General features: G+C 49.7%; 2 protein-coding genes across 3 annotated transcripts; one reads left to right on the top strand and one right to left on the bottom strand.

Moving 5' to 3' along the window:
- The first annotated feature begins 10,844 nt into the window (after positions 1 to 10,844).
- Positions 10,845 to 15,071, top strand: LOC119434401 (uncharacterized). Of its 2 annotated transcripts, XM_049659472.1 has the most exons (9): positions 10,848 to 11,212; positions 12,063 to 12,159; positions 12,542 to 12,666; positions 12,744 to 12,827; positions 13,281 to 13,352; positions 13,437 to 13,529; positions 13,627 to 13,698; positions 13,783 to 14,117; positions 14,262 to 15,071. In XM_049659472.1, the coding sequence occupies exons 1-9, from the start codon at positions 10,978 to 10,980 to the stop codon at positions 14,748 to 14,750; spliced, it is 1,602 nt and encodes a 533-aa protein (XP_049515429.1). In that variant the 5' UTR covers positions 10,848 to 10,977; the 3' UTR covers positions 14,751 to 15,071. The 2 variants fall into 2 exon arrangements, with proteins under 2 accessions (XP_049515428.1, XP_049515429.1); XM_049659471.1 differs by having other exon boundaries at positions 10,845 to 11,212; positions 13,783 to 15,071.
- A 1,006-nt stretch (positions 15,072 to 16,077) lies between these two features.
- LOC119434400 (uncharacterized) lies at positions 16,078 to 17,800 on the bottom strand. Its single transcript, XM_049659473.1, has 2 exons — positions 17,370 to 17,800; positions 16,078 to 17,174 (listed from the first exon to the last, which is right to left on the bottom strand). Exons 1-2 carry the CDS (start codon positions 17,418 to 17,420, stop codon positions 16,293 to 16,295), a joined length of 933 nt encoding a protein of 310 aa, XP_049515430.1. The 5' UTR covers positions 17,421 to 17,800; the 3' UTR covers positions 16,078 to 16,292.
- Positions 17,801 to 20,265: the final 2,465 nt, after the last annotated feature.

The raw sequence follows: 20,265 nt of genomic DNA on the forward strand, positions 1-20,265 counted from the left end.
TATGAGAGGACCGCGACGTTCAACAAATGGAGCGACGACGACAAGCTGCGCCATGTTTATTTCTCTCTTGAAGACGGCGCCAGAACCTGGTTCGAGAATAGGGAGCGTGCACTAACAACTTGGGACCTCTTCAGAGCCGCATTCCTGGACACCTTCACGAGCGTCGTCCGTAAAGAAAGAGCTGCAGCCTTGTTGGAAAACCGTGTACAGCTCCCGAATGAGAGCATCGGTATGTACACTGAAGAAATGACTCGATTATTCCGGCACGCCGACCCCGCTATGCCAGAAGACAAGAAAGTTCGCTTGCTCATGCGGGGAGTTAAGCAGGAGCTATTCGCCGGACTGGTGCGGAATCCACCAACGACAGTCCAAGACTTTCTCTCGGAGGCTACGACAATCGAGAAAGCACTGGACATGCGCAACCGGCAATACAATCGCCGTTCGACGCCACATTACGCCGAAGTCCAAGGACTCCCCCACGACCTACGAGACATCATCAGGGCGATAGTACGCGAAGAGTTGCAGAAGTTGCTACCGTCGTCGCAGCCTCAAGTTGCTTCCATCGCCGATATCGTGCGGGAGGAAATCCAGCAATCGCTAGGACTTCCCGAATCGCCGCAACCCGAGCCGGAAGCGCTGACATACGCCGCCGTCACCCGTCGTCAAGGCCCCCCTCCGCGTTCGCGCCAGGGCCCCGTAACGCCGCAGTTCCGACGTCCACCACCGCCGCCGCCAGCACGCCCGCCCGTCGCCCAGCGCAGCTACCAGAGGAAGACGGACATTTGGCGCGCCCCCGACCACCGCCCGCTCTGCTATCACTGCGGGGAAGCCGGTCATGTCTACCGCCGATGCCCATACCGCGAGATGGGCCTACGAGGGTTCGCCGTCAACGCGCCACGTCCACAGCTTGGCGAGCGACCACGTGACATCGCCGACTACCTCGCCGGAGCTCAGTGGCAACCACGACGACCCTCACGCTCGCCGTCACCAGGCCGCTACATCTCGCCCCATCGCCGTCAGTACACCGGTCCCACTCGGGGCCGATCTCCCAGTCCTTACCCGGGAAACTAAAGGCAGCAACCGATGGAGGTGCGGTTGCTGTACGACGCAATACCGAAGATCCTCCGCCGCCGACGAAGAAGATTCGCGAATCACCACGACGAGGTATCAGCACACCGCCTGGCAAGAGCCCTAACGACAACACTTCGCCGCCGAAAGAAGACCTACCGACGCGACGTAGCAGCAGCGGAGCAAGCCGACGCAGCCGTGATCCGACGCCACGACTTAACCGCAACGCCAGACGACGGTCTACCGACTTAGACGTGCTAATCGATGGTCATCACGTCACTGCTCTCGTCGACACTGGAGCCGACTATTCCGTCTTCAGTGGCCCGTTCGCCGCCAAACTGAAGAAGGTGAAGACTGCCTGGCAAGGACCCGATATCCGTACAGCGGGAGGCCACCTAATAACGCCGGCTGGAATCTGCACAGCACGAGTCACTGTGAACAACCGCACTTACCCGGCGAGCTTCGTAATCCTGCAGCACTGCTCCAGGGATGTCATCCTAGGCATGGACTTTCTAAACCAATACGGTGCAGTCATCGACTTAAGATCCAAGTCGATAACGCTTTCAACGCACAACGCGCTACCACCGGATACAAGCATAAGTTACCATGCCTTGAATGTGCTTGAAGAACAAGTCACCATTCCGCCTCGCTCCAGCGTAATGATTTCCGTCGGTACCGAAGTGCCTGCAGACATGGAGGGCATCATCGAGGGCGATCATCACCTACTGCTCGACCGTGAAATTTGCGTCGCTAGAGGCATAGCTGAGCTACGTGCAGGGAAAGCAAGGGTGATGCTCACGAACTTCAGCCCTGAATACAAGCACATTAACAAAGGCACCACGGTTGCCTACATCGACGAAATAGTACAAGCCAGCAGTGCTTTCGCCTTCACGGATTCCAGTGCACCTGCAACGACAACTATAATAGCTGAGCCAACTTTCGACGTCAATCAGAACCTTCCCAGGCATAAGAAAGAACAACTAAAAGCTCTGCTCCTGCAATACAAGGACTGCTTCTCGTCGTCGTCAAAAGTTCGACAAACCCCTGTCGCCAAGCACCGCATCATCACCGACGAAAATGTCCGCCCACTCCGTCAGAGCCCGTACCGAGTTTCGGCGCGCGAACGTGAAGCCATAAGGCACCAAGTCGACGAAATGCTACGCGACGACATCATCCAGCCGTCCAAGAGTCCGTGGGCGTCCCCCGTGGTGTTAGTGAAGAAGAAGGATGGAACCCTACGTTTCTGCGTCGATTATCGTCGCCTCAACAAGATCACGAAGAAGGACGTATACCCCCTCCCACGGATTGACGACGCCTTGGATCGACTCTACAACGCAAAGTATTTTTCGTCGATGGACCTCAAAACCGGCTACTGGCAAATCGAAGTCGACGAGAGGGACCGGGAGAAGACTGCCTTTATAACACCAGACGGACTGTTCCAGTTCAAGGTCATGCCGTTTGGTCTTTGCTCGGCACCTGCGACTTTCCAACGCGTCATGGATACAGTACTGGCAGGCTTGAAATGGCAGACTTGCCTTGTCTATTTGGACGACGTCGTTGTGTTTGCCTCAAGCTTCGAAGAACACCTGCGGCGCCTTGAAACAGTTCTTCAAGCAATCAAAACCTCCGGACTCACGTTAAAGCCAGAAAAGTGCCGCTTCGCATATGAAGAGCTCTTGTTTTTGGGCCACGTAATCAACAAGTCCGGAGTGCGCCCCGACCCTCAGAAAACTGCGGCCATCTCCAACTTTCCTCCGCCCGCTGACAAGAAGGCAGTGCGTAGATTTCTTGGACTGTGCGCCTATTACAGGCGCTTCGTCAAGAATTTTTTCACGGATCGCTGAGCCACTAACGTATCTCACGAAGGCCGACGTCGAGTTCAAGTGGGAGACGCCGCAAGTCGAAGCATTTGAAGAACTGAAGCGACGCCTGCAATCGCCGCCAATACTTGCGCATTTCGACGAAAACGCCGATACCGAAGTCCACACCGACGCAAGCAGCGTAGGACTCGGCGCCGTTCTTGTGCAGAGGACTGACGGACTAGAAAGGGTTGTAAGTTACGCTAGCCGGTCGCTATCGAAGGCGGAATCAAATTATTCCACAACAGAAAAGGAGTGCCTCGCCATCATCTGGGCTACATCAAAGTTTCGCCCCTACCTCTATGGCAGGCCCTTTAAAGTTGTGAGTGACCACCACGCCTTGTGTTGGCTAGCTAACTTGAAGGATCCTTCAGGTCGCCTCGCACGATGGAGTCTGAGACTTCAAGCATTCGACATCACCGTCGTTTACAAGTCCGGGCGAAAGCACTCTGACGCCGACTGCTTGTCTCGCGCCCCCGTCGAACCGCCGCCACAGGACGACCCGGATGACGACACTTTCTTGGGACCCATCAGTGCCGACGAATTCGCCGAACAACAGCGAGCCGACCCGGAACTAAGGAGCCTTGTAGACTACCTGGAAGGCAAGACCGTCATTGTGCCGAAGGTGTTCAGGCGAGGATTGGCGTCGTTTTTCTTGCAAAACGACATTCTCCTAAAGAAGAACTTCTCGCCTCTCCGAGCCAACTACCTCCTCGTGGTACCCTCAGCATTGCGTCCAGAGGTTCTGCAAGCTCTCCATGACGACCCAACGGCTGGACACCTCGGTTTTTCCCACACGCTCGCGAGGATACAAGAAAAATATACTACTGGCCTCGCCTCTCTGCCGACGTCGCCCATTACGTAAGGACATGCCGAGACTGTCAGCGACGCAAAACACCGCCGACAAGGCCAGCCGGACTTCTACAGCCGATCGAGCCACCTCGCCGACCGTTCCAGCAGATCGGGATGGACTTACTGGGGCCTTTTCCGACGTCGACGTCCGGGAATAAATGGATCGTCGTAGCTACGGACTACCTCACCCGCTACGCCGAAACAAAAGCCTTGCCCAAAGGCAGTGCCGCCGAGGTAGCCCGATTCTTCGTTGAGAACATCCTCCTGCGTCACGGTGCCCCAGAAGTCCTCATCACCGACAGAGGTACGGCCTTCACGGCTGAACTAACTCAAGCCATCCTGCGCTACAGCCAGACATGAATCCCGAATACCACAAAGGCAGAAGACAAGCCCGAGCCAAGCAACTTATCAAAAACTTTGGAAACAATCAAGATGTGCAATACACAGACGCCGCTCGGACCACCAGAGGACACGTCATAGTAGCAGTTCGCAACACACAGCGAAAAAGAGCCGATATAACGGCCTCAATAAAAACAACTTGCACAGCCACTGCCGAAGCCTCAGCAATCGCGATGGCAATCAAACACAGCGACAGCGCCGGGCACTCGGCACTGGTTATCTCCGACTCTCAAGCAGCATGCAGAATGTACATGCAAGGCAGATTGCCACGAATCGCGCTAAGAATAATAGGCGACGCACTCCAAGAACAACATGCAATCATATGGTGCCAGGACACGAGGGCATCCCAGGCAATGAGAGGGCACACTCCCTAGCTCGAGAACTCACAACCGAGCAGGGAACCACAGCCCTTGCCAAGATAGCCCAATTACGGCCCGAGACATCCTCGAGCACCAACGTCGCACAAGAGAGCGCCTTGCCCCCCCGCATCGGCAACTGGGGTTACAAGAAGCCCGCGCATACAGAAGAATACAGACACACACCTATCCACACTTAGGAAGAGCACACCACATGAATCCCACACTGCATGCCGGCGCTTGTCCATGGTGTGGTGCATGGCCGTCACTACCGCATGTGACGTGGGAATGCACGAATAGACCGCAGGAAGCAAACTCGCGTCACATCCTTACCTACAGTAGGGAGCCGTGGGAGATCCCCCTCGCCCAGCCGGAGCTGGAGGCCCAAAGGGGCCTCTTGGACCAGGCGCAGAGGGTAGCAAGGATCACTGGTGTCCTGGACTAAGGACCCACCCACCAGCTCCCTTTCACCCAACCACTTTCCTTATTCCCCTTTTCCCCTCCCTCAATAAATAAAGTTTTTCCATCCATCCATCCAGCCAGACAAGCCATCGCCGGACCACCGCCTACCACCCGCAGACGAATGGCCTCACCGAGCGCCTAAATAAGACCATCGCCGACCGCATTTTTTGTTCGCTGAGCTGATACCTTCTGCATTTCAAGTCCACTCTGGATTGAAGACGGCCGTGAGGGAAAAGTGAGTGTAAGAGGGATATTAGAACTTTTTATTCAAAAATTGCACTTTTGCAATTCAAGTTAACAATACCATGAGAGACAATATAAAAACATGAGCAAATCTAAAGCGAGTCATGTGACCACTTACAGCAACGACTGCAGCTATTCTGGACGGTAACGAGTCGTAAAGTGATCGAACATATTCCCGATCGCTTTCAGCCTTTCCCACTCGTTTGCTGACTTGCGCCCCAACTGGTCCGAATTCGACGGAAATAAGGGGCTTCCTTGCCAAAGAAGCTTTCAGACGGCCCCACACTTTCTATCACATTCAGTCCGCTCCTTTCGGAGGCCCTTCCAGTACTGCATGTGCTGCTCCGCCTGAACTCCTTGACAGCCCGCGCCCGTGTATCGTGACCGGTCCGTTGGAACAGGTAATCACCGTCTGGGAATAAACTGCTCGCATATGGCAACTCACATTGTTCAAAATGTTGGAGTTTGTTCCGACGATAATTGTCCCCGTATCGTGCAGGGGCCCTAAACCATATCTTGAACAGACCCCCACACGTTCACACTCGATCTCCCACTGCAGAAACACCTTGCACGTTGTCCGGGTCGCTCCTGCGTGGCATTGGGACGTTAACTAAAACAATTGCTTTTCAAGCAGAAGTTGCCTCACCGTGTGCCTGGGAGTCTCCAAACACGCAATCTTTGGTCTTGTCGCGTCGAAAACGTCGACTCATCCAAAAGATACGCGCCCACTCTCGATGTCCATGCTTCGTGCAGCTCAGCTGAACTGCCGTCGTGCGTCCTTGTTTACCGCCGTTAGTAGTGCCTTCTGCGCTGCGACGCGACTGCGAAGGCTCGCAGTACGCAGGCGACGTCGAACAGTGGTCCGAAACGTCCAAATCCAGTCCTCGCGTATTGCTGGGGCTGGCAGAAAGGGTACGAACAGCAGCTGCAACCATGAGGCGTCTTCATCGTCTGTGGTAGCTTTAGGGCGGGCGCGCGGGGTGCATCTGAATGCGACCTTCATACTTGTAGGCTTGAATTATCCTGTTCACAGTCTTCAGGGCCTATTACCTAAAGCACCATTATACCGCTGGGATAACCTTTCAGGGAAAGATCGACAATTGAGCGCCGTTCATCATCGAACCCAGCCATAATACGATCTGGCGACAGAATGAACGGCTGCGAAAGATGTTTGGTTGTTTTATATACGGCGTTGCATGCACAACACTTTGAAGGGAACAATAGACCGCCCCCATAGATATACCAGTTTTTTTGTCTTGTTCTGTTCAAGCACAGATTTTAAAGAAATCTTAAAATGCAGGATGCATGGCTTAGAAAACAAAAATGCGGCTAGCAACGACGAACAAGTGCATTCATGACGTCATGCGCGCGGTGGAACAATTATTTCGCGGAAGGCGTGATGCGCATCGCGATGTCGTCGACGTCGAACACAAGACGTGGGATGCCATCCTTCCATACGTATACATGTTTATCTTTCACCGGTGGCCGCTTTCCACCGGCTAACAAATGTTAAACGTTATCGCTCGGCGCAGGACGCGCCTGTGTCGGAGGTTTCTAGAACGTTATCGATGCTTCTTTCCGTTGCCTGTTTTCACAGACGCTTATGTTATCTGATTGTGTGACCGACGCGAATTGTCGAGAACTTTCTGGAAGACACGCGGGCATCAGGGATTAATCTAGAACCTTCGATGACTCAGGTATAAAAGCCGACGCGTTTCGCCGCTGATCAGATTTTCGACGATCGCCGACTGTGTTCGCCGCTATCGTTGTGCTTTGAGTGTAGCTTGCTTTTGTGGGCACAGGTTCGCCCAATAAACAACCAGAGAACGCCAGACTGCGTGCAGCCCGAGTAAAAAGATAACGTCCATCTGTTCAAAATCGCGTTCAGGAGGTAGAAAACGAATGCCATGTGGATTGAGGGGTAGGTCTATCTTTAAAGTTCTCTGTATTATACTCAGCCATACAGCCACGCTTCCAACGGTTGCATTCGTGCAAACCATATCATTGCGTTCGAGCGCCCTCGGTGAACGGAACCACCTAGAAACGCGGTACGTGCGAGCGGCGCAGCGTGGCGCCAGCGGTCAAACGCTGTACCTACTAGCAAATGTAGTGTTGCGACCCGCGGCCGTGTTAGCTTAAAGCCCCTCTTGATGTTAGCATACAGGGACCTTATGTTAGTTGAGAGACTAGCGGCACCTATCGGCAAGCGGGAGAAATACCTCGGGCGACTGCCGAGCGAGGCGGGAAGGAAGAGATCACGTGACGACGAGCGTTCGAGGCGAGAAGACGCGGCCGCCGAGATGCGGATCATGTAATCTGAATGCATCGTTAATAAATCAAGTTGTTTTTAGTCATCGGTCGTGCCATCATATGCGTCAACCCCTGACAATACGCTGAAATACACAAGTGAGAGGAGTGTCATTAATAATGTAAGTAAACTCGGATGTCTGTTTCTTAATGTTAGCGTTACCGAATTTTGGGCATTTAGAGTCATCTGCCACTCCTGACACCAAGGAAACGCAGAATTTTGTATGTGATGATTATCACTGTGATTAATTTCCCGGTACGAAATACAATAGTCAGCGAATAGACGGATGTTACCATGTAATCGGGAATGTATATTAAAAATAAAACTGGGTCCAAACCACTGCCTTGGCGCACTCCCGATGAAACAGGTGCTACATTGGAAGCTTCGTTATGCATATACACGAATTGTGAGCGGTATAGATCGGCACAGTGACTCATGAATGCACTCACCCACACTCGCACTCATTTCAAAGGGGTGAGTGCCAGTGAGTGTGAGTGGCGGTGAGTGCCAGTGAGTGTGAGTGCAGGTGAGTGCGAATGTGAGTGAGTGCCAGTGATTGTGAGTGCGAGTGAGTGTCTGTGAGTGAGAGTGGAGGTGAGTGCGAGTGAGCGCCAGTGAGTGTGAGTGGAAGTGAGTGCGAGTGAGTGGAAGTGAGTGAGTGCGGGGCCTGGAAAAAATTATGGTGAGTGTGAGTGAGTATTCTCCCACACTGCCGACCTATGACTAACACTCACAGGCACTCACTCGCACTTGCACTCACCTCTGTGTGAGGGCAATTATATATGCACTTGCACTCACCTCACTGCAGCGACGACCACACTCACTGACACTCCCTCGCACTCACCTCCACTCACACTCACTGGCACTCAATCGCACTCACCTGCACTCACACTCACTCGCAGTCGCACTCACGCCTTTGAAATCAGTGCGAGTGAGCATGAGTGAGTGCACTCAGTGAGTGCGGCGACCTATGCTTAACTTAAGCTCCTCCTTACTGCTGTAATGAAGGATAGGGTTGCCAGATGGCCCCCCAAAAAATAGCCAAATGATCCCAAAATGTAGCCCAAAGATAGCCAGACCCAAATTTTTTGTGACCCAAAAGTAGCCAAAAACATAGCCAAAAGTTTGATGATGTTCTGCAGGTGTCTTATAGATAGTGCAGATGGTTCACCGCGTATTTCCGGCTCCGAAATTACTTCCGCCTCATGCAACCAGCACAACAGTGGCCTCAAGATCTGCGTAAAGAATTATAGTGAGAGCTGCCACTCGGACGTGGATTTGGACACTGCTTATTGTTACAACGAGCCGAAGGATTTCGTTTCCGATTGATTCATGACGCTATCAGTATTTACTGAGTCACGTTCTGAGCTAACTTTAGTTCACGCCTCGCTTTACTCGAGGCATTTTTCTATAAGTGTCGGGCAAAATACTGCCAGCTCCAGCCTCTAGGATCAGCTTCCGCTGGTCGCGATCGAATGCCCAAGAGGCGGCCCGAGCTCAATGCATTTTAGAATAGTGATGCCTTTCCTAAGCTTGATTAATAAAATAAGCATGTTATTTCTATCCCGCTCTCTCTCTTTCTCAATTTTGTATTTCTTTTTCTCGAAAGCAGCTTGACGCTGAGTTAGCAAATGCTGCCGCTTAGAGGCACACTGGACTCTGGAGAAAACTTGAAACCTTCTCGCATTTTCTTCGTGCGAAGAAGGGACATTTGTGACTGCATTAGTGCAAAAACGGAACGACCTGCTGGCCCATAGAAGAAGAGGAGAATTAAAGTTTACAGTTTCAATTGCCACCTGGATTACGGCGCTGGCAATAACCCAGATGGTACTATAGTATCGAAGCGTTGAACTGCGCAATTTTTAAGCAGGGAGTCCCTGGCAAATTTCGTGCAATCTGAAGCGTAAGTTTCTGTGAATGCAGGCACGAATGCGTATGTTGCAATATTTCCGAGAGGGGCTGTGTACCTTACCTTCAGTGTGAATTGCAAAAACAAAGAAATGTAATTCTACTAGGGAACACATACGAGCGCGGCGACGATGTTACCGTGTTGGAACTTTAGACGCAACCTCACTGCAGCGACGACCACGGTAGAAATGCGCTTGGAGTGCCCATATAATTGCTATCACAATCAAAGGAAATACCTCTTACTTAGTTACCTGTTATTTTGTCAGAGACAACCACTTTTGAAAGCATCACTGGTGAAAGCATTCTCACGTTCCAAAAATACTCATTTTACGGGTGGTCAGCCCGCCGGGGCAGACAACAGTAAAGGAAACGAGCCCGCGTGCTCTGATAACCCGTTCTTCGCGAACACACTCGGTTCGACCAGGCTGGCGCACCTTCCGTTACCGTCACTACGTCACACTAACTGAAAATGGCGCACATGCGTTCTTGCTTCTGCAAAAAGGGAACGCAATAAATATCCTATAGCGCATTCGATTATCCTTTCTTTAATAAAGCCGGTGGGCCGGCAATATCTGTGTGTTTCCCAAGACTATAGAAGGGCAAGAGGGGACGGAACGGCAGTGGTCCTCCACGCGAACCGTGCCGTGGCTACCGATCTTGAGATAAAGGCAGACGACGAGCGAGTACAAAGTGCATCCACCGCAAGTACGAAGTGCGCTCGTGCCTGTGCCGGAGTTCGTGATCATGTGCGAGCCTCACGCAAGACATTGACCCTACCTTAAAACATCCTCATTCTCAATTGCAATATTTTGAATTTTGAATGGTTTTATATGCTTTGCAGATGCAATAGTTGCCTTCGAATCCGAAAGGAATTTCGGACATTTTGTAATAGAGTAATAAATTTGCCGAGTTTCTTACTCCATTCCGAAACAACGCACCACCAGACGCTTTTAAAACCAAATATGCGCGTAAAGTAAAATTTACCTTTGAAAGAGGGGTCCTTCTCCCATTCCTTCTTATATGTACGGCTGTATTTCGCCCACTTGCCCATGCCTAGTTTTGACAACGGTTTTCTTACTGAACCACGCGTGAAGCCGCAGCAGATGGCGCCGAAACCAAAACAGAAAGAGAGCTTAGCCTGGAAAGACGTGTGAACAGGGCAGCGATGACTTAACGCCATCCACTCAGCGCCGACATTGCCTAAAAACACACCCTTGCCTACATAACTTTTTAGCAGCAATGAGCTCTGGGTTTTCATAAACCGGCGTTCCCAAATTTTGTCAGTGCTGACGTGGTCCCCGGGACCCGGAAGTCCTTAATACAAAAATAGCCCAAATATAGGTGGTATTCACACGTAAGCAACACTGTGATCCCGTGCAGCATGACCGGAAGGGCTCAGGCCGGCGCGGCGAGCTTTCCGCTTCCGGCCGCCATATCCTTGGGGGAATGCTTTCGTTTCGTGGTGCTTTGAAGTGCAGCAGCAGGCATTGCAATCTCAAGGACCTCGGCAATCATTTTAATCATGGTTAATTGCGCTGTGTTCGGATGCAACAACGAGTCGCGGCGGAAAACTGTCTCTGGTGAGAACACGAAGAAGCTTAGTTTTTTTTCTGTGCCGAATGTTGTTCGTTGGCAATGCAGCCAGACCTTAGAGATCTCAACGAAGCGTCGAGCGGAATGGTTTCGTCGCCTCTACCGGGGTGACATTAATACAGACGCTACCCACTACAAAGTCTGCAGCGAGCACTTCGTTTCTGGTGAGTGCATATTTGTCGTTCTGCTACAAATTACGCAGCGCGAATTTGAAGGGTAGGGCTTGCACGTGGTCGATGCTAGTAATGCTGTAGCGTATGTGGTTAGCATAACGTTTGAAGGCTTGCTTTAGGTAGTGAACTGTAGTAAAAGACAACACGGTGGTTGCTACTCTGCCGCCTTCTCCTGTTCCCTTTCACTCAAACTGAGTTGCACTAAATGCCAAGACACCCGCCGTGGTGGCTTAGCGGCTAGAGCGTTGCGCAGCTAAGCGCGATTTCGCGGTACGAAATCCCGGCCACGCCAGCCGCATTTTGATGGGATGGGGTGAACCGCAAAAACGCCCGTGTACCGTGTATTGGGTGCACGTTAAAGAACCCCAGGTGGTCAGAATCATTCCGGAGTCCCCCGCTGCGACGTGCCTCGAAGTGGTTCAGAAGTACTGTAGATTGGGCAAGTTGGTGCATCGTATTCTGTCACCTGTTCCCTTTTTTCCTTCATACTCAAACTGAGTTGCGCTAAAGCAAGAACTCGAAGTGGTCTTGGCATGTAAAACCCCAGAAATTAACTAATGCTATGACATCATGCCTGTTCGTGTTTATGATGCTGGCGTAATTGTTCCGGAAACGAGCGAAGCCTGTCGTACTGCTGATTCTGCTGTTTGAAGTTATTTTGCCCGAGAGCCCTTAGCACACTGCGTGATTTTTTGTGTAAAAGCTGGTTGTCGTGCAGTTGTGGCCTCAAGTAATGGCTAGACTTCTTGCTACTGCAACCAGTGGCTATTCTTGTTAGAAATGCGTCAGTTTTCAAGGAACTTGTTTTGTTGTGCAAACGCAGTCTCGTTCATACTTGCAGGCAGGCCATCCTACTTAATGGATCTGACGAACCCGGACTGGGCGCCAAGCTTGCACCTAGGGTATGACACAAAGTCAACAACTCGATCTGAAGAAAGGTATGTATGTATGTGCTCTTTCTGGTAGCGCACAGCAAACCCAGACTTTAAAAATAGCTGAAACCTAAGAGGTGCTGGCGGACACTGTGTTGATACAGCAGCTATGTTTTATATTGCACTCCCGACTGCAGTTACGTAGTATAAGTTACATAGTCATCAAGTAATGCATTCCAATCAGTTACTTCCAAGTTAGCATTATTTTGAGAATAGTTGTGTCTGCAGAGAGTAGGCGGGTTTCAGTTTCCAAGAGAATACAAATTTGTGAGAACTGGTGCCAGCACTGTGACAAATAGCAAGCAGTTGTAGAGGTAGAATCATCAATGCAAGTAGTGGTAATGAGTACAACGTAGACATTTTTACAGAGAGGTACATTTTATTTCAGGCACCAGCGACGTTGCAAGAGGGCTGCGACTCCAAAGGTGGTCCAAAAGGCCGATAGCAGAGTGCTGCGACCCTTGACTACAATGTTGAATGCACAGCAGAGTGCTGTGAACAGTACTGTCACAAGTAAAATGGCTGATTCATACAAGGGGAATATTTCCTTTAATGACATTCAGCGTCTTAACATCTTTGTTTTTATGCAGGCACACCACTTGCAAGTCCCATTGCAGTACAAAATGACCAAGGCAATGAGTCACATATGTCTCATTGCACAATAAATGATTCAGGTCAGTGCCCTGTGTAAGCTGTTCATTTAGACTGGACATAACATTACAGCGTGCTTGTAATGGAATTATTATTGTTCCCTATGCTCTTTGAGTTTGCATGCAGTTAATTGTTGCATGATTAGTCTTTCTGTCAAGAACAACCTCACTGCAGGTGGCCCATCATCTACCCCATTTCTTGCATTTCTTTGAGTTTGCATGCAGTTAATTGTTGCATGATTAGTCTTTCTGTCAAGAACAACCTCACTGCAGGTGGCCCATCATCTACCCCATTTCTTGCAGTAAGCAGTGTCGCATATCCGACGGTCGCCCAGCATGACCTATTGGGTGCTTCTCTTTCTGGAGCTGTAGGCGCCTTATTGTGTGTATACAGGATATGTGCAGTTTTGATGCGCCGAGTTGTTGCAGAAACAAGGTTGATGGTTGTGAAATGCCAATGATAACACTTTAATGCAGGCCCAACAATGCTGCAACAAGTACCAGCTGCAACTGTACCACAAGATGCTGATACTGCAGCTGACATATTTCGTGAGTGATCTTTGTTTGCACAGTTGCAAAGGGCCTGAGCACCTTAAGAACACAATTTAAATGACTGTTAATGGCTCACCGCAGACCCACCATCCATGCCATCACCTGAGGTAGGCAGGGCCCCAGTCTCAGCTGAAACTGGTTCTACTGCTGGAGCTGCAGTGGATGGCGCATCCTGTGAGTACTGCATTCATGCAATTGCAGCAAACCAGAGGTTTTCAGCAACATGCTGAGTCCAAGTGTTACATTCTTGCATTATTTATTTATTTATCAGATGTGAAGTTCTCTGAGGCTGGTGTTCAAGCCACCACTTCGACGGCTGAAGCTTCAGTGAACACCACGTCATGTAAGTACAGTGGCACATATCTCATAGCAGCCTGCACCTGAATATGACACGCGTAGTAATGTATTGTCTGTATGTTTCTTTCAGTGCTAAAGGACGCTGAAACCCAAACAGATATCACAAGCAGTGCATTAAACAGCTTCGAAGGCGACAACCAGGCCCTACGTGCAGAGGTAAACGAAGTGAAGGGCTCTTTGCGTAGACTTCAGTTGTCTAAAGCTTCATTGGAGCAAGACTACAACCGTGTAAAATTTTACACTGGCCTACCAAGCTACACAGTTTTGATAGCGCTGTTCGCGCTTCTCGAGAGTGGTGTGTCGCACAGCGCAAACAATGTGCTTACTAAGTTCGAAGAGCTTGTGCTCACACTTGTGAGGCTGCGACTAGGAGTGCCCTTGCAGGACCTGGCGTATAGATTTGAGGTAAGTGGACTGGTGGAATTTGTATTGTTGCGAGCACTTATTTACAGTTGGCATCACGTATATGTTATAATACTCTCGTGGGCTAACATTTGGTGGCAAGATGGCCCTGTTTGCTTTATAATAGTGACTGGCTTTATCTTTCAGGTCAGCCAAGCCACAGCAACACGAGTAGTCAACCGGTGGATTGCGGCCATGCATGTACGACTAAAACAGCTGGTGGACTGGCCCAGTCATGAACAATTGCAGCAGACCATGCCAATGGCCTTCAGAAAAGCATTTGGCACGAGTGTGGTAGTCATTATAGACTGCTTCGAGATATTCATTGAGCGCCCTTCGTCAATGCTCCCTAGGTCACAGACGTGGTCGCGGTATAAGCACCACAACACGGCAAAATATCTGATAGGAATAGCACCTCAGGGAGCAATCACTTTCATTTCCAAAGGGTGGGGAGGCAGGACAAGCGACAAGCTTATAACAGAGTCGAGTGGAATGTTGAACCACCTTCTCCCAGGTGACACGGTGCTCGCCGACAGAGGATTCACGATTGGTGATGCCGTAGGCATTCATCGTGCACGCCTTGAGGTTCCTGCATTCACAAGGGGGCAAACCTCAGCTATCAGCCTGGGAGGTTGAAAAAACTAGGAAAATTGCGAATGTGCGCATCCACGTGGAACGTGTGATAGGTTTGCTGAGGCGAAAGTACAAAATTCTTTCAAGCACCATCCCTATTGATCTGCTAGCAGTGCGAAGCGAGGACACTCTAACACAACTTGACAAAATTGTTGCGGTGTGTGCTGCGCTGATAAATCTGAGCAAATCGGTTGTGCCTGTTGACTGATCTGGATGCGCCAAATCTAAATTTTACTTAAAGGGGTTGAGACACCAAATTTTGAGGGTATAAAAGGCCTGCTGCAGGCTTCCTCTGTATGAAAGGACACTCAACATGAAGTGTTCGAACACAGCAAACGTGTTAAATATATTTTAATTTGCTTCCAAAGAGTGCCTAAATGCTCGTTCTCGCGCGATCGAGACCCATCGCTAGCGCGATTAACACCGACGTCACTGTGTTGGAAGCGTAACGTGTTTTAGGTGACGTCATACCACATTAGAGCGACGTACGATGAGCGGTGACCCACAGCACGGGGCAAGCCTCGAGTCTAGAGTGCAGTATAAGCTGCATCGGACGAAGACGCAGTCGGAATCGGAGCTGCCGCAGCTAGCGATGGCAACTGTCGGCGTGGGTTTGTTTGCTTGCACTGGTACAAAACGTGTGTGCGAGAGCAGACGATGCAGCAGTGCGTGCGTCACAGCCTTGTGGGCCCACGTGACCAAGCTTCCTAGCCAGTGACGTCACTGTCCAACTCGGCGCCGAGAAACCGAAATTGGTGCACATAAATAATGCTATATTAAATTATTTACGAGAATATATGATCCTTCCAGCGTGTATCATGCTTTATGGAGCAATAAGAAACGTTTGAAACAAACAACGCGCAAGCCACAAATTTGATGTCTCAACCCCTTTAAATGAAGGGGCCCTGCCACACCTAAGGATCTGCCATGTACTGCAACGGAAACAACTGCTGGTGTAATGAAGCAGAGGCCGCCCCTGTGTATGTGCCAACTGAAGAGGAAGATGAAGTATCGTGCCGTGATCGCGAGCCCCGTGCTACGAAAAGCCCTTGCAGTGCCTACCTTTACGTAACGTTATTGCAACGTTATCGGCAACAATAAACCTCGTCGCACTGGAAATAAAGTTAATCTTTCCACCTAAATTTGTCTTGCACAAGTTCACTTTTCGTTCCTTGAAATCCGCTCCTACCCTAATCCACCATGTTTTGCCATGTGCATTACATGCCGAGCCCATTATGTCAAAGAACCCCAGCGACCCAACGTGTGCAGCACTCATGCTAGAGAAAACACTGCAATAGAAACAAAACTGCTGCGAATGAAAAATACCTGCTGTCATCCAAAGATTCCACATTTATTAGACTGCTCCTTCATAATGTACTTCGCTATGTAAAATTCAGTGATAAGGTGAACAGTTTGATGACTCTGTTCAGTTTCCCCTTGTATGCAGCAATATTTTGTAAGGCTAATTTCACAGAACAAGTTCACTAGGTCCTTTCATGTGTGCACTTACATTACCTATAACAGGACTACAAATATGCATATTTATCACTTTCGGGGTTTGCAACCCTTGCAGAACCAAGCCTTCGCTTTCGGAGGGCGCTTCAAGTTGGCACACTGAAAGTGAAACCATTTACCCTCACAGTCTGGGCCACTGCATTCTACCATGTCTCCAGACTCTGGACCACCGCAATAACAGAAATGCAGTGCTCCGTCATCAGAAGAGTCTTCAGGCCCATTTTTGTTCTCTGAAGATGTTGTCCAGGTCTTAAATAACAACTCTGGCAACAGGACTATCTTGAAAAAATCCCTACTCCTGTTCACGACCCCTTGACAAAATTCGGCATCCAGGAAGATTCTTTCAAGATGGCTATCTGCTGGTGTCCACACAAAAAAGTCGCAATAGCTGCGCTGGCAAACAAAAAGCTGCATTTGTATTTGCGTGTAGTAAGCATGTTGTCGTTTCAGCTTTAGTGTATTATCACTAGCAGCAACTTCTAAGCAGCCACTTTTCTGGGTCACAACGTCCTTTACACAAGCAGCTGAATATGGGCACTTAATTTCTAAAACGCCATCTTGGCAGCAGGCACAAGAAATCAGGCCATCTGGGCTTGCTGCCATGTGGGGCTCATGTGAACTAATATGCAATCCAGACTTGTTGCAAACAAACTCTTTGTGCTGGCTGGATGCTTCAGCAACGTATTGGTTCCTGGCAGTGTCCTCCTTGCGCAGACCCCAATTAGTTGCAGCAGAAGAAAACTTGCTCTCCTCCGGGTAGCAGATCTTCTTAACCAGGCTCACAGATGGCTGAGTCAAGGTCGTTCGACAAGCTGCGTGGGCTGTCGATGCTGTGACCCGGCCTGCTCTGAAGGCGAACCACGTTGGTGAGGCCGACTGACCTCTCGTTGCCGCTTCCACATCTTTACAGACCTGCATTTTCAATACAATGACTTTTCACACTAATTCAATGTACATGATCACAAAACTGCACTTAGCTAGCAGCAACCATGCAGGTTGGGCAATGTAAACACTGGTAGTTTCAAGCTTTTAGCAGTGCCTTGTCTGTCATGCAACATGTAGTTACTTTATATCAATAAAGCTATCCTTCAATGGAAATATAAATACCTTTGGCTCTACAACATACGCCTGGGCAAACATTTCGCACTCCTCCAGCATCGCATCCCTTGACAATGGCTTGTCTCTTGCCAAGTGTCCGAGAAGAGCAGTGGAGTGCTTCACTTGCACAGGAATGAACTCCTCGCAATAGTCCTTTTTCAGTGCCAACACTGCAGAATATTTGCCAGCCTTCTTAATTCTGTCGAGAAAGCCCTTCCATTCGCACTGTGAAGGCCTCTCAATAGTGGTGGCTGGTTTCTTTTTGGATGATGATCGATGTCCATCTAGCCGCCTTTTCTTGGTGGTAGCTGACGCAAAGTCGATGTGTGCAAGTGGCGCACAAGGCACAGTACTTGAGTATGGAGGCAGCCATGCATTTTCCTTATCAGTGCAAGCCTGACCATCACGAAAGTTTGAAGCTGCTTCTAAATAGAAGAGCAGTGCACAATGTGTGAGCAGGCTTCGCCGAGACCCGCCATACACGTGCAGTGTGCAGCTTTGACCATTCCATCCTGCTTGACAAGAAGCCATGGCTCGAGTGGCTGAGTGGAAATTGCCTGGGAGTGGTTTACCTGCAAACGGAGGAAGTGATCTATTTAGCTGCTGGTTCTATGCATGCTGAGAACACAGGTTGCCCCACTGCACAAAAAGCAAGGCGAGTTACTAAATCAGCAGTGAGTGAAACTAATGTAGGTGTATCCATGCAAGCAAAACACCAGCGAGTGGTTTTTATGCTTGCACAATCGAATCGCAACTGCGCATACGTATGCAAAGCTCGCGGCCTCGCTGGTAGCGATAATTTGTAGAACGTAGTAAACGCTTGGGCAGGTGACGGGAATTTGCAAAAAAAAAAAAAGGAAGGGGGGGGGGAGAGGGGCTGGAGCAAGGTGAACCGTTGGAAGTAGCCGCTAAACAGCAAGTGTTTCTAAAGGTGCAGCATGGTGGTAGCTGACTTGTTGCGTACAAACGATTTTCTTTGGTATCGTTTTCGCTCCCTTAACTCCGGAAGGCACTGCGTTGCTGGACGCTGCGCTGCGCGAAAGCCTACTTCTGAAATTTTCATCTACTATGAAGGAGCAACTGTACAGTAAACGATGAAAAAGTGCCGCTCGCTGGCAGTAACTTGAGAAGTGCTACGATGTTTTGCTGCGCAGCGAAACATTCCGAACACGAATCACACTACTGTCACACACATTGGCAAGTATTACCCGTTAGCGTTACAATTCGACCCGGTAATACAAAGACCAACTAGCTGATGTAGCGTTTAGATTGTCTTACCTTCGTGCGCACAATGACGTGCTCGCCGTGTCTTCTCAGCTGGGTTCTTGAACAAAGCCGCTGGTCAAATAGTTGTGCGACTCCAGGGATTTTCTTGCTTTCAGCTGTTCGTGAGTTATGAAGCTTGTAGCGTGCACAAGGTAGTCCTTAATATCAGAAAGTTCTACCTTGGGTACGAGCGCGAGATCAAATGACGCCTCTTTGCCAGTAAGCATAAGTGGATCGACGCCACCCGCAAAGCTCCACTTTCTCGACGTAGCGCACCTTCGCACCGGACTCTAAATTCTGCGCGTACGTGCTTAAGTGCATTAACGAGGGGCTGGCATTCATGCTTGCAAAGTTGCAAGAGATAGGCACTTTAGTGACTCCTCCTAAAGTAAAAAAACACACACACATCGTCAGCGCTTCAACAGCGGAGATAGGCTTTGTTGACACCGGCTCCCCAAAAATATGGCGGTTTCATAGTGGCCAACGCAGCTTGTGCCCTTTCCGCTACAGCGCCCGCCAGACTGCTCTTCCGTGACGTCACGTGAATACCACCTATAGCCATGTAGCCAAGTCGGAATTTTCGACGCCAAGCCGCGTATAAAGTAGCCCAATTTTGCTATTAGAGAGTTTTAGAATAGGGGCCCCAAAGAAATAGCGTCGACACCACTGCGCATAGCGCGAGACGCTAACTGCGTTTATGTTTTGCGTTGGGCACACTATTTCGCCGATTTAGCGGGAGCCCCAAAAGCACCCCCAAAAGTTTTGCGTCAACAAACATGGCGGCACCCATCGAAGCGGCGGCTCTCCGAGTACCAAACTCGGCTTGATTCGTGGTAACGCGTGAAGTTCGTAAGCTAGGAGAAGTGACTGCGGTTATCGCTTCCTCTCAACTAACGTGTGTAATGAAGATTGATTCATTAGACGCCGCTGATTCTGAATTCGATTGTCGACTTCATGGCTCGTAGGCTTAACGTGGATTAGCTTGGCTGGTGAAGGCACGTCAAGTTGGTTACTCAAAATTAGGCGCAATAAATCGCTTGCTGCTATAGAATAACATCTTAATTGCAATTAAACGCAAAATCACGAAAGTCAAAATTACTCTTCCTATCATAAAAATGGTACAGTTTATTTTAATATTTATAATAGTTTTTCTTTGACACCGTAGTGGCGCTGCAAGCGCGAGACGCTATTCGCAAACGCACAGCCCTATTCTAAAACTCATCACTCTTGCGTGCCCCAACACTAACACCCGCAAAGCTCTTTGGGGCCCCAAACTTTTGGGGCCCCTATTCTAACTCTCTCTATTATAGCCCAATCTGGCAACCCTACCAACAGGCGGTGTGTGGAAAACGTGGTGCCGTCCAAGAAATAAAAAAGAAAAAAATTAAGGCGTACGATAACTTTTTTCCATGAACAGCTTCCCATACTTGTTCTATATTTATAATTAAGAAAGTTTATTTATTCGGGCCAAGTAACTGTTAGAATCAGAAAATAAAATAGGTACTGTAGCGAAGAAGAGACGCTAGTGGGTTCAACGCTACTGGATCAAAACGCTAGGGGTCGAGCGCTCTTGATCGGCAACGGCTCTCGTGCTTGAAAGCTGTTACTGCGCTGACCGTTGACGTTGCGCTGCTCCAAG

This window comes from Dermacentor silvarum, unplaced genomic scaffold, assembly GCF_013339745.2.
Source record: "Dermacentor silvarum isolate Dsil-2018 unplaced genomic scaffold, BIME_Dsil_1.4 Seq1042, whole genome shotgun sequence".
Lineage (NCBI taxonomy): Eukaryota > Metazoa > Arthropoda > Arachnida > Ixodida > Ixodidae > Dermacentor > Dermacentor silvarum.